This window comes from Arachis duranensis, chromosome 1, assembly GCF_000817695.3.
Source record: "Arachis duranensis cultivar V14167 chromosome 1, aradu.V14167.gnm2.J7QH, whole genome shotgun sequence".
Taxonomy (NCBI): domain Eukaryota; kingdom Viridiplantae; phylum Streptophyta; class Magnoliopsida; order Fabales; family Fabaceae; genus Arachis; species Arachis duranensis.
This window is the reverse complement of record NC_029772.3, coordinates 95,856,976-95,874,244: the sequence shown is the minus strand read 5'-3', so window position 1 is coordinate 95,874,244 and position 17,269 is coordinate 95,856,976. Positions and strand designations below refer to the sequence as shown.

Here is a 17,269-nt window from a genome sequence, read left to right as displayed (position 1 = left end):
TCCTTCTCACAGGAGCTCTCAGTAATTCTTTCCTCTGTTTTCGGAGAAGGCGGAGTCTCCAAGTGTTTCAAGGCATCTTCATGCATGGCTTCAGTAACATCAGCTTCAGATTCTTTAGCTGCTGGAGAACTGCCTACTATATCCTTCTCCGGCAAGCTCTCCACACGTAGGATGTCTTTTGACTCCTCACCTTGCATAAGTTGATCCCCCTGATTTGTAACAGCACCTGATTCTTTAGGATCAATATTTGCGGTAGAGTTGCCAACTAACCACTTCTCTGAGACTTCTTTTGATTCGTCGTCTTGCATAATTTGATCTCCCTGGTTTGTAACAGCACCTTCAGATTCTTTAGGGTCTATAGTTGCTGTAGAATTGCCAACTAAATCCTTCTCTGGAAAGCTCTCCCCGTGGTTGACGTCTTGCATGATTTCATCTCGTTGCTTTGTAAAAGCATCTTCGGGTTGTTTAATGTTGAGAATTGCCGAAGAGTTGCCAGCCGAATCCTTATCCAACAAGCTCACCACATGTTCAACGTCTCTCAATTCATCATTGTACACAATTTGATCTCCCTGACTGGTAACAGCACCCTCAAATTCTTTAATATCTAGATTTGCTGGATTGTTGCCAACTAAATCCTTCTCAGGCGAGGTCTCCGTAGGTTTGACATCTTTTAACCTGTCATCTTGCATTATTTGATCTCCCTGGTTTGTAACAGCACCTTCAAAATCTTTACTGTCAAGATTTGCTGGCAAGTTGCCAAATGAATCTTTATCCGGCAAGCTCTCCAAGTGTTTGACATCTTTCAATTTGTCATTGTGAACAATATCATTTCCTTGATTTGTAACAGGAGCTTCAGATTCTCTGTCTTTGAGTTCATCATCTTGCATGATATCATTTCCTTGGTTTGTAACAGAAGCTTCAGATTCTTTGGCATCACAGTTTGTAGAAGAGTTGCCAACTACATCCTTCTCCGAAAAGCTCTCCACACTTTCCGTGTCTTTCAATGCATCATCTTGCCCAGCTTGAGTTTCCAGGTTATTAGATTCTTTGGCATCAAGATTTGGGGAAGATTTAGCAACTATATCCTTCTCAGAAAAGCTCTCCACATGTTCGACGTCTTTCAATTCATTGTCTTGTGCAATTTTATTTCCCTGGTTAATAACACCAGCTTCAGATTCTTTGATGTCAGGATTCACAATAGGGGGGACAACAAAACCTTTCTTAGACAAGCTCTCTACATGTTCACTCAACGCTGCTGAAGTGCAAAACACATCAATTGATGCTGTTTCTTGCACTGCTGAGAACCTAAGAGTAGCATCCATTCCATCATCACTTACAACAGCTTCAGATTCTTCCGTCACCTGCATTCTTCCTGTGCCATCAACTAAATCTTCCACATTCACAACTGATGCTGAGGAAACTGGGACTTGACTCTTGTCTGCCTCATCCTCATCAGTCAACTCTCTTGACACATTATCCTGCACTTTGAAGATTCTTTGTGGACCCTCATCAGGCAAGACCTCCACCTCATTTTTTCCCTCTGCTGTAGTGACAGACACAGCCAAACATCTGGCTTCATCATCTACTGGTATCCCATCAACCTGGGATGCACAGACAGAATCACAAACCAGAGGTTAATGGAAACAACAGATCAAATACGTATTCTTTTTTTCCTTTATGGAAATCAGACCATAAATGCTGGATGTGTACAAAATTCTGACCCAATTTCTATAATGTACTGATTCCAAACATAAAGCATCATCAGAACAGAAACAGTGGTAAATATTTTTGGCAAAGCAGGATACTAAAAACGAGTATATGTGTAAACCGAGTCCACTTAAATATTATGAATAGATGAATACATAGCTAATTGATTACATTAAACATAAAATCAACCCACTGACCTGTAAAACCAAGACAGAAGTTTGGGTCTAAAGGGGGAACCAACCTGTGACTCGCTTTGATTATCCATCTCAGCTCCAGAATCAAAGGACTCCTGCACCATTATTTCTTTAGTGGTGGGAACCTGCAGAAATAATTCCATGGGGTTACGGGGGAGAATCACTATAGTATCTATCTATCTATTTATATCATATAAAGATTGATACCAACGTATAATAGAAATGACCTTATGCTATATTGCTTTTTTGTATTTTTGTCACTTCAGCAATTTTGCAAACATGGCAATTTTGCATTTTTGCAATATAAAAAATAATTAGATTTCTATATAGTATTAATATGTCATTTATCATCAACCGTTACAAAATTTAAATGAATTTTGATATGCCACTAAACAAAATTTTAAACTTAATCAATTAATTTAATACATATAAATACTCAATTGGATTAAAAAGTAATAGTTAAATACAATTATTATCTACATTAAAACTCTATATTTTCCTTTGTATTTCTTTTTTGTTGAATAGTTATATTGAATCATATATAAAATGCACTGTACAATATTTTTACAAATTAGCTTTCAAGTTTAACATTAATTTACAAATTATCCAATCTATCCCTAAACACTAGCATTTTAAGTCTATACTATATAGTATAATTAATTTAACTCTCCGCATATCGCACGGGTCTTAATCTAGTATATAATAATATGGGTAAAAAAGGCTTACCTCAATGACTTTGCTACAGCTCCTCCCCCCAGTCAAACAAACTTTTGGATCCCCTGGTGCAGGCAGACTGCAGAGTGAGACCTTAACAGACGAACCATCAACCTTCATTTCCTCGATCATCAAGGACTCTGAAGGGATATTGATGTTCTTTAATGGAAGCCTTTCCGCATTATCCCCATCCCCAGCAACATCATCAGATGCCTCCACCTGATGGTCAATTTGAGCTACAGAAGGATTTGATGCCTGCAGAATTGATGCATTTCCAATCGGTCCCAGAAGAAATGATTGTATGTAAGGATAATAAGTTAATAACCATATCAGCATGCTAGTAGGTAGGAAACACCATACCTCATTACTATCATCACAATCCTCTTGAGTCAAACAATCCTTTGGTTCTGTGGTAGCTAGTGGGTATGATAATACATCGACTTTATCTTGCTCCATTCCTAAGGAAGAAAGCAATTCCATGTTTTTGGACAACAGTTCTGGATCAACCCCATCAAAATCAGTTGTCCTGTGATCACCGATCTCAGCTTCAGGATATTCTTGTTCCTGTTGGGGTGATGGATTTGCTTCAGAACCCTGCATAAATGAGATCAATACATAATTGGCAGGAGAACTATAGCCAGATGTACGAATAGCCATATATGTGGAAAACAACATACATTGGTGCCATCCCTATGACTGTCCTCTACAATCAAAGGATCTCTTGGTTCACCCAATGCTAGTGGACTACAGAGAGGACCCTTGTCAGATGACACATCAACATTGTCTTGCTCCATTAGTGAGCAAGATGATGGTACAACCATATTTTGAGAAGTAAGCTTTTCTGAATCTTCCTGAGAAACCTGACAAGCATCAATTTGGTTACTACTCCCAATTACTGCACTTTCCCCATTTACCAATGGCAGCTCACCCTCCACAGATTGATCAACAGTCTCGGGGGACTTTGAAGGCGACTTATTCACTTGCAAAACTGTATTACTCTGATCTGCCTTCGATCCTTCCATATCACACTCTGGTGTAGACCTTGCAACTAATTCAGTATCACATGGTACACCTACTTTTTCTTCTTTTACTTGAGACAAGCAAGCCAGGACAGTACCAGAGATAGTTCTTTTTGGGTCAACTTGAGGAACATCCAATTTTTCACATGAATCATCAGAGCACACAGGTATCCTTGGAGAAACTGATTGCCCTTGTGAGCCATCTTTATCAGATGAACAATTGATCCCTTCTTCCTTAATCTTTGATATATTATCTCCAGATGTAGTGAGAGATCCACCAGCCTGAGAGACATCTTTGTCACCAAGCTCAACCTTAGAATCGTTAAATTCATCAGATGACGATGAACTGACAGAAAGTCCTCTTGCAGATGAGCCTTCTATGTTACTTTCCTTTGTCATCAAGCAGGTGGGCAAATCTACAGTGTCTGGCAGAACATCACCCTTTACACCCTTCACATGTAAATCCTCAGATTCCAATGGAACATTGGTTTCTACCATATTAACATCTGCTTCCTCCTGGATTCCAGAGTTACCAGCCACACCCTTTTCCATTGACTCCTCGAAAGATTCTGAACTCCAAACTAGAGATGTTGCAGATGAGTTTCCATTTTGCTTGTTCACCAAGGTTGAACAGGGCAGAACTGAAGTTTCAGATACAGTTGCCTCTACAAGGCTGCTCACCCCAGAAACACCCGCTAAATTGTTCACTTCATCTTCCGAGCTCGAAGGTCGTTGCAACAATACTTTATCAGTGTCAGATTGACACACTGGTTTTTCTTCCACTAGATGCTTAATACTGTCATTATTTGATGCATCTATCATAGAGTGAATCTGAGATAAATCATCCTTCGAACTGCCAACAGGAGAGGGTACCATATTTTCTTGGGGAACAGAGCTGATATGTTGTTTAACTGCAAAAGAAAGTTCTTTGCATATCGAGTTCCCTTCATCCCTTTTTCCCTTGCAGAGTGATTCAGGACAGCTCTCAAGCAACGAAGCCTCACGCAAATCCGAAAATTTTAATGCATCTTGATACTGTTCAGCTTTATCAGCTTTGGGGCTAACAGAACATGCCATTTCAGAAACAGAAGCAGAAACTGGATCCAAGCTAAATTTTGGAGGTTTTGGAATACTATTTCTATCATGGTCAGCTGATGCAGAAACTTCATCCCCACCAGTCCCATCATCGAAAGAGACTTCGACAGAAGCATGTAAAGAAGACTTACTTTCACTTCCAAAATTTTCAGGATCTCTAGGAACACTAGAAACTACCATTTCCATTGAGAGAGGGGTAATTGCAGTACTAGATGGGGTCTCTTGTTGCTGATCACCCAACATTTCAGCATGTTCACAATCACGAGGTGAAGGCTTTTGGGATATTTCTGTAAGATCCAATTTTGTATCCAAAGTGTGCTCCGTAAAACCAGGAGGTCCTTCTGTGGGTGAAACACCCTGACTGTAGGTATTAGCCTGAGTAGATTCAGTACTAGTGCTAGAATGTTCTGGTTTCATTGCAGCTGTTTCATGTCCTGTGCCACAAATATTAAGGGATGAAGATGACTTCTCTATGGAAGGCTTGGATTGGTCCCCAAGATTATGATCAATTACCAAATGAAGTTTACCACTAGGAGAAATTTTTGATATACTTAACTGATGGGTGAAATCTCCTATGCCAGAATCAACAAGGCCATCACCAGTAGGAAGTTTCTCAGAAGAGCCAGTCTTTGGCGAAGTAATAACTGGAATCGCATCAGGAACCTCCATTTTACCCTGAATACTTAAGTTTTGAACATAAACTTGTGCTTGTTCATCTTTTGCTTTAACATCATCACAGCCACTGGTTTCAGGCGGACTGAAATAACGTTTGTTTTCAACAGTAGTTATCTTGTTATCATATGTACTAGCAGAGATCTGCTCATCCCCATTAGGTAGAGTGCCTTGCATCAGGTTCATTACTCCAGTAGTTGGCATATCTAAACTTGCTCCACACTCCAGATCCTGCACATTTGATACCTCTGAATGTTTTTCACGAAGATGCACTGAAACATCTGAAGTAGAACATGCAGCTCCAGTTGTAGGTATTTCACAACATGCTTTATCTTCCAAGCTCTGGTTATTAGAGGCAATTGCAGCTTTAGTCGTTACATGTACAAAAGTTGTACTCTTATCTTCACTCCCAACAGAATCCTGTGCTTTAGGTTTTGGCAAACAAGTTCCAGAGAAAACTTCCCTCATCACCCGAGCAAAGTCATTAACATTTTGATTTCGCCCAAAAGCAGTAATCTTATCTGAGGATACAGCTGCACTGTCAATCCTTGTTGATGCAACTTTCTGCTGCTTACTTGCGGTAGAATTGGTTGCTCTCTCTTTTCTTTTCGAATCATGGACAGGTACTCCACTGGGCAAAAGAATCTCTAAAGCTTGAGCTTGAGTAGCATTGGCAGCTTTACCAACCAATGAATCCCTAGATGAATTCTGGGCATCATGAATCAAATTGGGATCCTGATCAGATGGAGCTACAGGAACAGCAGGCAACATCGAAGCTGATTTTCTACCACTACGCCGAGGTGCTTCCGCTCTATTTTGAGCTTTACGGGGTTGCCTTTTGGCTGGCATAGATTCAAGTGAGGGAGAATGTGTAGAATCAGAAGCTTGAACAATGCTTAATGGGGTACTGGGAACAGCCTTTGCAGTCAGAGGATCTAAAGCATCAGTAATGCTTTCTCTAGTTGCATTAGCAGCAAGAGAAGTAGTTGAAGTGCCAACAATTGAAGATACGCTTTTCGAAATTTCAGCAACTTGATGAGTTCTGTCCCCCAAATGTTGATCCTCGATCACCACGGTAGGTGTTGTGGTAAGTAAAACTCCACTCCCTGAATTCTCTGAGACTTCAATCTTGGATGAGTTAATTTCAGAAGATTTAACCTTCTCCACATAAGAATCACAAACATCTGGATTATTAACCTTCTCTAAGTCTGAACCTGCAAAAAGAAATTCTTCAGTTAATGTAAATTTTAGTAAGTTAGAACTACAATACCACAGTTCAATAAAATTCACCTGGTGATTTTATTGTACCATGTTCACTAGAAGACAGAAGCACTGTCTGCTTGGATGAATCATCTGACTGCTCCCTTGGCTTTAAATCCTGCTCACCGAGGATCTGAGACGGTTGATCTAGGATAACACACTTTGAATCTTTAATATTTTTATCTAGCAAGCCTTTTTGTTCAGTGGCTTTGCCACCTGATATGCTGCTCGACAAAATTTGCAGATTTGGATTTGAATTTGAATCCTGGTGATCTGGAACATTTGGAATTGGTGGTGATATTGTTGCCTGTTTCTTCCCCCTCCGCCTGGGAGCTCCTGCTCCAGTTTGTGACTTACAATTTTTCACCTTGCCTTGCTCCATCTGTACAGAGGGATGAGTTTCGTCAGTTTCAACCAAGGTGCATAAAGGAGGTGGTTGCTTAGCATTCAGAACAATTTCAGCACCCAAATGATCATTTCCACTATTTAAATTAGCAGCAGCCGAGATGGTAGTTGGATGGTGTGCTGCATCATTATTGCTGGCAGCATCACTCGGGGAGATAATTTTATCTAAAGGTGGACTCCCGTGTTGATTTTGGAATTGCTCACTTATCTTCAAATCAGGACCACCAGTGATAGGAGGAGAAACCATGGCCTGCTTCTTTCCCCTACGTCTAGTCCCTTCAGCACCATGTGGTTTCCTCCCTTGGCCTCCTGCTTGCAACTGTACAGAAACAGCAGCGGCAACTGGCTGAGAATTTGGTGGAACAGCATTGATAGGAATGACAGGCTGTGCATTATGAGCAACTATTGTATCAGACTGCATCACAGCCCCAACTTCAGCAGAATGAGGAACTGAAGACGTTATTTGTTCAAGCTCAGTTCCTTTCGGTAACTGCTTCTCTATTTCAATGGTTGTAAAAGTAGCCTGAGGTACCACTACAGCTGGTGGCTTATCTGAAGCTATTCTTTTTGGCCTTCCACGACCACGTTTGGCTGGCGGAATTACTTCTTTGATTTGCTGGACAGGCAAGCTCTCCACAGATGGCAACATTGGTATTGGGGCTGCTGAAACTGTAGCTGTAGGTTGTGTGTTAGAAGTAGTAACAACAGAGCTGGCAACATTTGCTGGAAAACTTATCCCAGCCACTTCCTTTACTTTGAGTGAACTTGGAGATTCAACTTGACACATCTTCTCAAACTCCTCCTCTGTCCACTGCTCTTTATAGGAACGTTCCTATCATTTGTACACGGCAATAAGCAATTAGATGGGATACTAAACAGTATATAGTTCACGATAATGTAGAGTGTAGTATCTGAACTAGGTAAAAAATACAACTGTTCACACAACCTAACATAATGCAAAATATAAACAAACCTCTCTTGCACGCTTTCCCCTGCCATAATGTTGAATATCAAGACCCCAAACATTTCCACTCTTTCTCTTTACTCCATTAGATTCTACCTCGCCCTTGGAAACATCAGATATCTTCATTGCTTCAAAGAACTGTTTCAGGTCTTCATCAGTAACAAGACGAGAGGGAAGGGGTGGAATAAGATCAGAACCACCAGTTGCCTGCCCAACCACTAATTTTTTCCATGCAGCCTGCAGTTTATTTTTCAGAGTTCCGATCAAATCCCCATGAAACGAACAGCCAAAAAAAGGCAGTATTTTAGCAGGGAAAACCCAAGAAAGTAATCAGTATTATACCAGCTCATCGTCCTTCCTTTTTTTGTCAACAGCTTCAAACACATCTAACTCCGCCTCACTGCCAACAAAGTCAACATTTTAGTCAAACACCTTTTCTTCCCTTCAGCCTTTGAAAAATTATTTGGCGGAAAGAAGAACTGCGGTTTAAAAAGCTGAATTACAAAGTAGTTCTGAAGTTACTTTCATGCCAAAACAAGAGCTCTAGCATAATCACAGAATTGACAGCACAACAATCCTAGAACTAAAATAGACCAGCACAGCAGACACAAGCTAGTTAAAGGGCTACAAGGCTAGTATAGAAAGTAACACATGATTAAAAGCAGCAAACACAGATAAGTTAGAATACTGAAATGACTATAGTACAGAAATAACATGTCTGAAGATAGTGAAGAGCTGCATAGACATTTAAACAGGATGTCCAGTATAGCATAATAGCCACCAATTTGGGATAAAATACTTTTTTAAGTTTCCCTTTGGTGCTCGGCTCATAGTCTGCCTAATATGGTTTTCTAGCTGATATCAAAGTTGATCCTTTTAGGCATTAGCTGCTCCTTTTGTATAGGATATCTTATCCTTTATCGGTACGATTTCTTCCCATAATTTTTTTTAACAAAGAAATAACACTCAAACTACACCCACTAAGTTGTCATTTTTTAAAAAATGTCACCTATGAAGATAGGTAAAAGTAAAAATAGTGTGGTCAACAAGGCCACAACTGTTACTCGTAAGAAACACAGGGAGATGTATCAAGCCATCATAGATGCATAGATTGCGAAAAACTGAAAAGTTAAGACCTGCGGACCAAGATATCATTTAACGCATCATCATCCAGAACAGGTGCAGCTTCCTCTTTCTTACACTCGCGGAGAAGCGATTCCAAGTATTCCCTTCGATCTTCAGCACTACAACAAACAAAAGGGAAAAGAAAATTCAGAGCTAACTCAAAACGCAGTAATGGAATATTCACTTATAACATGTACTATGTCTTTTCCTACCTTGTATTATTGTCAAAAAAGCCAGCAGTTATACTCTGGTTAGCAACACCAAGTTTGTGCTCCGCTGAAGCTCTAACTTGTTCTTCAACAGTTTGAACCTTGATGCATAGTAAGCAGAGGAAGAAACTTTAGCTACTATGAAAAACATACCACCACATCTATGTTGGTCACCATCAAACACTACTACCGACAATTATCAAGCAATTATCCAATTAAGCAGGTAGAGAGAGAGGAAAGGCTAAAACACCTTTGGCAAGGTGTTATAATACCAGTCATAATCACAAAATGGGTAACTCCACATGATTTCATAGAGCATAAGTAATAACAAGTAAATTTTCTGGAGAACCAAACCCTTATTCAACAGCAAACAAACAAACAATTGTGGTTCAAAGCAGTACCAATCAAACTGAGTTCAGCTCTCCTACTCGCAAAAGATTAAATGATGCATACACCACGAGGCCAATAATGGGTTTTAAGTTTAAGAAACAATCATATGAACTATTGCCCTCGCAACGCTAAATAGTAAGTCAAAAGGGGGAAGGTACTAACTGTCTCAAACCGAAGAACTAGAACATCCCTCTTTTGACCAATTCTATGAGCTCTTGCCTGTGCTTGCAGATCAACCTAAAATATTTCTAACAAAGAAATATCAGAAATAGTCGGCAAAAATGGCAACATAACATAGAAAATCATATGAAGAATTTCCATTGCCTGTGGGTTCCAGTCAGTGTCGAATAGGATCACCGTATCAGCAGCTTGAAGATTCACTCCAACACCACCAGCTCGAATACTTGTCACATTAAATCAAAGACAGCATTACTATAGATAAGTAATTTGATCTAATCAAGGACTCAACAATACTCAGGCCTCGTTTGTAATGTCCTTAAGATTATAACCAAAACCAATTGAACAAATATATGCGAAGAGGAGGAACCAAGCATGCTAAAAACCAACAACCTAAAATAAATTACAACATTGCAAAATATTTTCAAGCTGAATTCAATTGAAATCATGAGTCGTCAGCAACAGAAAGATGCCTCATGACTTGGACCCAGTTATATGACTGCAGTAGGAGGTCTTCCATCAAAAAGCAGACCCAATAGGTGAACAGCAATATGCTAGTAGGATCAGACTAACAACCAACAACACATGAAACAGTGGATTAAAGAATAAACATTTTTTGCTTCCCATGCAAATCAATAATCTCCAAAATCAGATTAAAATGCACGTTTAATAATATGAGTTCCCATAAAGGTAAAATGTTAAAGCAAAAAATAGTACTCAAATTTACATAAGTACAACATACCTGAGTAAGAAAATAAAATATGGAGAGTCGGCTCGGTTAAATAAGTCAATTAAGGCACCACGATCACTTCCTGTTGTATGCCCATCCAATCGGAGGTATCGATACTGTTTTAAGCTTAAGTATTCCTCCATAACATCCAGAAGCCTGGTCATTGTTGAAAAGAAAAGAACCTGAGAAAACATTGACAATGATGGAAATTAGATTCCAGCATCTAATATTGCAAATAGACATCTAATTCTCAGAAATAGCCATATATTACTACACAATATTCCATACCCGATGATCTGCTGCTTTCAATTTAGGTAACAAACGATCCAGCGTCTCAAGCTTCCCACAAAGTCTAATAATCGGTGGCAAATAATGCTTAGGCATGAAGTTATCCACCTACAGAAGGCAGAAGTCAGACATCCTCCTAGAACATGATATCTTGCTAATGTAGTCAAATAAACTAAGTAAATTATTTCAAACAGTTGAAAGAAACCCATTTTTAAAATATGTTATGAATGTTACCAGAACAATTTTCTGCCCAGTTTTGAACTGGCATTCTTCAATCTTAATGTTTCAATTTTTTCAAGTAAATAAATACATAAAAATAGAAATATCATTTTGTTTACAATTCAAATCCTATAAGATCCATTTTCTACGTTAGATGAGGTTAGATCGTGATTCAAGTAGCCCAAAATATATTGATATAGATAAGAACCAAATACAAATAAATATATACCTCTTCTGCATGAAGCTGGCTGAGATATGGATGATTGCAAATATTACGAAGCTCCATAACAGAGTTGTGTACTGATCGAGCCTAACAATTGAGAATTTCAATTAGACCACCTGAGTAACTAAATGTGTATAGCAAGCGGAGAATCTCCTCTATTTAAAATGAAAAGAAGAGGTTGGCCTCACTCCACTACTGAAAAGTGTAAAAACAAAACTTCCAACACAATATATTGTAATAGAGATGATACCTTTGTAGTGCCAATAGAACCTAGATTTTCTTCCACCCTTTTCATCAAAAGTTTCTGATAAGCAGAAGCCTCACATCTTATAAGTCTCTCAATCTTTTCAGGCAGTTCATTTTCAACCTACAATAAATTGAAAAGTGGAGGAACATTAACAAACCAACACTAGTAACACACATACGTTAGATTGCAGTTTCAAAGAATCACATTATGAAGTCGTCATTACCAAAAGAAATGCAGCATATGACTTGAATAACACACAACATATTTTACATATATATCAAGCCATCTAATCCCACTGTAACAACTGGTACCTGAGATGAATTAATTCACACACAGAAACAGAATTGAAGGGAAATAGGAAGTGAATCAAGATGAATTCACCCGACGTAGTATTAGTGAACTAAGAAAGTGCAGAAAATACAATAGAACGGTAAGGTAGAAATGGCAAAGGGTTGGAGAGCCAGCCTCTCTCCTAGCCTAATCTGAATTCCTTTTCCAAAAGTCTACCTCTCTCTCTCTCTCTATTTTGCTAATACTTATACTCTCCTCATCCAATCATCAAACTCCGTTAAAACATCCTTCCTGACCCATTTTCACGTTTTCCCCACTAACAGTGCCATGTGGCAAATCAGTTACATGAATATTCTCTTCCCCAGTCTTTCCTATTCTACCCTCCACTCTCTTCCTTCTAGTGTAGTGCAAGGGCAGAGGAGAAATTGGCTTCCCTACTGGCTTGGAACTTTCTATTCCCACTCCTCCTCTACTATTTGGGTACATAACATCCACTGATACTGAACATAATTCGATATTCTACCAGAAATTCATCATAACACTAGCATATCTCAAAAAATAAATGCAGTGTGGAAAAGTTTGCTTTATTATTCCACATTCCAGTTCAAGAATGTATGAGCAGCACCTGACTGCAGATTGTAAAATATCTTTGGTAATAAAGAGCCGTACCTCTTATATTGCTAGACGTCTTGTAAAGTTTGGAAAACTTTACTTTATGATACTTAACTCCTCATTACACACAATGTACAAGCAGCATAGACTGCTGATTGTCACATATCTTTGGTAAGTAATGTTCCATAGTTCTTATACTGCTAGACCTTCTCGGAGTGTTTATGAATGATAACATGCAAAGAAACTAAGGCCTAAAGTAAACCCAAAATTATAAAACAATTATTAATATATGCATGAAGAGGTATATATATTTATTATAAAACATCATTTTGGCCCCTAAAAGATTCAATTTTTGACAAAGGTCCTCCGATAGAAAGAAATGAAATCTCAGCCCCCAAAAGATTATCTCAGTTTGACAAAATATACTATTATTTTTTCACAAGTGGCAAATGACTCGTGTATTTGATCCAATCATTTCTATTAACATTTGGATAATTATGTAGAAGCTGCATACCAAAAACACAGACAAAATTTGATCTCAAAACCCTTTTTTATTTTTTAAATTTTTTGCCATTGGAATAAATAAAAAAAAGGATTTACAAACAATATCACCAAAATAAATCCACTTAGAACAAAATCACCAAATTTGAAGGACCAAAAGATTTTTTTTTTTTTTTGTGAACAGGTTTGCAAAAAATAACCTCAAAAACTAATCTCCAGAACCATCTTTACAGTATATCTCTTATTTTTGGCACATTTTGTTTTGACGGGTTAAGATATCATTTCTTTCTTTCACAGACCATTTTGTCAAAAACTAAATCTTGTAAGAACCAAAATGGTGGTTTACTCATATATTTAATTCACAGATTACTATTAGGAGCGAATGTGATTACAAAAGTTGAAACAAGAGTCATTAGCTATGGAAGTTTAATCATAAGAATCAAGCATGGTGATAGTATAAAGAAAACTCAACGAAGAGCAGAAACTAAACCAAGCTTAATAAGCATAGAGTCAGATATTATTAACCTTATGTTTCAGCCTCCGGAGGACAAATGGCCTTAGAACTTGATGAAGACGATTTATGATCAAGAGATTCTCCTCTTCAGATAGTAAAGCCTACACAATAATTATGCGAAAATCAGTGACATCAAGGTTTGAAAGTATACAAAAATAAGCAGTGTCAAAAGGTGAAAAACAAACTTCACTTAATATATCAAAACAGAAATTATCCAGAACTTACTTCATCAGGTGAGTTATCCCCATTACTCTCAAATGGCTTGTTAAACCATTGAGAGAAGTCCTCTGATGAATTGAATACGTTTGGTAATAAAAAATTAAGTAATGCCCATAGTTCTTCGAGATTGTTCTGCAAATCAAACAAAGAAAGTAATAATATTACAACAATATTCAAAATTCATGAGTGCGTGCGTGCGGGTGTGTATGAGAGAGAGAGAGAGAGAGAGGGTGGGATGGGAAGAACCTGCAATGGTGTTCCAGTTAAAAGCAATCTGTGAGAGCTATGATAATGTTTCAACTCAGCATTTAACTTGCATGACGCATTCTTTATCCGGTGGCCTTCATCGATTATTACATAGTGCCAATGTATTTTACTGAGCTTGGGTCTATCATGCTTGTTCATCAAATATTCATATGTAGTCAACAGAACATTAAATTTCTGATGAACAATCCTTTCCCTGAAACATGAAAGCATTGCTAAGGAGCATTCATCAAGGTATAAGAAATAAAATAAACAGAGTAGATTTGATAATTGAAATCCATTACTTGAATAACCGACGCCTCTCCTCTGGTGGACCAGCATAGACAATTTTATGAATAACAGGAGCCCAGAAACTAATTTCAGAGTCCCAACCAGGTAGAACTGAAGAGGGAACGACAACAAGGAATGGCCCTCTGTCATTTTTTGTTTCCATCAGGTAGCAAATTAGAGAAATAACCTATAAAATACAAGGGTATTAAGATTTTATATAGAAGTATATACACAAGCTCTTCCAACATACTAGTGCATGATCCATAATCTTAACATATAACAGAAAAACAGTATTCAGAGTGATAAAGATAGTAAATGACAAACTAACAAGAAGAAAAACGTAACAAGGATTTTTCTTTTTTTTTGATAAAAAAAGAATTTCATTAAGATGAGGACAAGGGATCCCCAGTAAAGAAGCAAAAGCACAAAAACCAAAATTTTATCTATAAAGCATAGCTTTTCCATTCTCACATGTTTAAGAGGTAAAGTCACCTATAAAGATCATGAGCTTTACACCAACAAGATGCCAGGCATCTGATTCCATCCCGTAAAACATGCTTATCAGTGACGGTGTGTGCATTACGGTCTAACCAAATAGTCCAAACAGTGAAGAAAACTGAACATTGGCCCAAAAATTTTGCCTCTTTTCTACTACCAAACCCCAAAACCTAGTCAAAAGAAATTGATCTAGGGTTGCAGGGCACACCCGACAATCATCAAAGATGCTAAACAAGTTGTTCCATGAGAAAACAGCTATTGCGCAATGCAAAAACCTAACAAGGAATTAAATAAAAAAAATAGAAACCCAGCCAAGGATATTAAGTTTCTTAGCTAAAAGAACTGGTTACCTGGACCGTTTTACCCAGTCCCATTTCATCAGCAAGGATTCCATTTAAATGATTGTTGTACAACGAAACCAGCCACCTCAAGCCATTCATTTGATATCTAAAGACATAATTGCAATCATAAAGAACATCAAACTCACTGCTTGACTGTCAAGCAATATTAATTAATTAATAATAAATATTTTTGGATTAAAAAAAGAATTTCATTAAGACGAAGATACAAAAGCAAAACAAAACAAAATATTTATCTATAAAGCATAGCTTTCCAGTCTCTCAATAAACAGAAAGCCTTCTATACAAATCATGAGCTTTACACCAAATAAATACCAAACATCTATCATATCCCATAAAACTTGCTTGTCAGCAAATAATAATAATATTACTGCAAGGAAAAATACAATCCCAGACAAGATCAAAGACAATGCAAAATTATACAAATTGTAATCACTTAACATCAAACTCAATGCTTAAATGTCAAATAATAATAATAATAATAATAATAATAATAATAATAATAATAATAATAATAATAATAATGTGTGAAAAAGCACAACCCCGTACAAGATCAAAGACAACACAAAAGTATACAATAACACTAGCACTCAACAAAAGCAATCAAGATTGAGCCTCAATAGAAGACACAAACTTATAAGACTGAATTGCATGCAGTAGAAGGAGAAGAATTTAACATACTCCCTCAATTTTCCACCCTGTAAACAAGATGGCTGCTCTGCAATGCTCTCCTTTATGCTGCAGAACATAAATTTCACTTAGAATGGAGCAGGGATACCACTCATTACTCAACATAGTAGAAAATTCAAAAAGTATATCTATGGATGATTAATTGAATAAATAGACAATAAACACTTAAAAAATTTTCAGGATAACACATAAATTATTGAAACTCCCCAGCCTCAAACGACGTGCAACTTTTCATAAACCTATGGTAGAACATGACCTTCTCTAGACAAGCACAAACAAACAGAACTAATACCTGTGAGCCATCATATAATACTTCTCATTACTTTCCATATAATGCTGTAAAACAAAATTGGAATAGATGAGTGAAATGTAATATTTAATATTACAATGAAAGGAACCATTTTTTTCATTGGGGTGGGGAATAGCTGAGGGAAGACTACTTGCCTTTGCTTGGTCACTCAGATCCTCATTTTCCGAATTAGTCTGACCATTCTCAGGAAAACTGTAACTTCCTGCCTCATCATCTTGCCCAAAGCGTCCTGCTGCAGACTTTGCTTCCTGTAGCTTAGACCCAAGCTTTTGAAGATATTTCTCAGTCTCTTTAAGAAGTTGCTTTACGCGATCTGACTTTGCATCCTATTATAAACATTAAATAGATTTCATTATTTAGGGCATGCAAACTTTGACCTCAGCAATATAACTATGTATATTTATTTATTTATTTATTTAAAAAAAAGAAGGATTTGACGTCTGTGCACAAGTTGGTAAAGTGCAGAAGTGACAGGTTAGACACACCATTGGATCAACATCCTCCATGTGTTTGGAACCCACTAAATGATCCAAGGTGCTTAACTCGGGAATAGATCCTCTCAATTGTTAAAAAAAATTGAGGAAGTAAAGTGTAATCTATAACCCTTCAATGCTCTCTCTCTCTCATGTTTTCTCTTGGTCCCACTTATAAAAATTAATAGTGAGAGATCACACTTTACTTCCTCAATTGTTAAAAAAAAATTGAGAGGATCCATTCCCATAATTCTGCACTTTACAAACCTGTGAACTTTTAAAGAAGCCAAATACTAAAAAAATAGACCTACCTTCACCATCCTCAAATAACCCTCCACGTCATTTATTTTCAACAAATTAATCTTTTCCCGTTGGATTCTATCGATCTTCTCACGATGCGTACGTTCTTTTCTTTTATGGAACTCCTTCACATATCTATTGAAACCCTTCCACCTTTCCCTCTTGATTTTGAATACATCATCAAGTTTTTCCCTAAATATCCAAGTAGTAAAGCAAGTTTTTAAAACAAGCAGGGGAACACAAATTAATAAATATCAACTACAATCGATCATGAAAATAGAAGAGATAAAAGGAACATACTTGTGAACTTCTATCTCACCAAAAAACTCC

The 17,269-nt window shown here is 37.5% G+C and overlaps 1 protein-coding gene across 1 annotated transcript in view; it reads right to left on the bottom strand.

Moving 5' to 3' along the window:
* Window positions 1-17,269, bottom strand: part of LOC107464665 (uncharacterized) — a gene marked incomplete in the record, with an annotated part of 23,031 nt that overhangs the window by 474 nt on the left and 5,288 nt on the right. Inside the window, 26 exon segments of the mRNA XM_052259419.1 lie at window positions 1-1,601; window positions 1,949-2,026; window positions 2,628-2,870; window positions 2,976-3,209; window positions 3,293-6,615; window positions 6,692-7,898; window positions 8,040-8,267; window positions 8,373-8,430; window positions 9,167-9,274; window positions 9,368-9,465; window positions 9,917-9,991; window positions 10,079-10,157; window positions 10,674-10,843; window positions 10,950-11,057; window positions 11,398-11,478; window positions 11,642-11,758; window positions 13,568-13,657; window positions 13,782-13,907; window positions 14,022-14,235; window positions 14,324-14,496; window positions 15,158-15,254; window positions 15,848-15,904; window positions 16,149-16,192; window positions 16,301-16,492; window positions 16,951-17,131; window positions 17,240-17,269. Of these exon segments, the coding sequence (XP_052115379.1) occupies window positions 1-1,601; window positions 1,949-2,026; window positions 2,628-2,870; window positions 2,976-3,209; window positions 3,293-6,615; window positions 6,692-7,898; window positions 8,040-8,267; window positions 8,373-8,430; window positions 9,167-9,274; window positions 9,368-9,465; window positions 9,917-9,991; window positions 10,079-10,157; window positions 10,674-10,843; window positions 10,950-11,057; window positions 11,398-11,478; window positions 11,642-11,758; window positions 13,568-13,657; window positions 13,782-13,907; window positions 14,022-14,235; window positions 14,324-14,496; window positions 15,158-15,254; window positions 15,848-15,904; window positions 16,149-16,192; window positions 16,301-16,492; window positions 16,951-17,131; window positions 17,240-17,269 (9,012 nt within the window).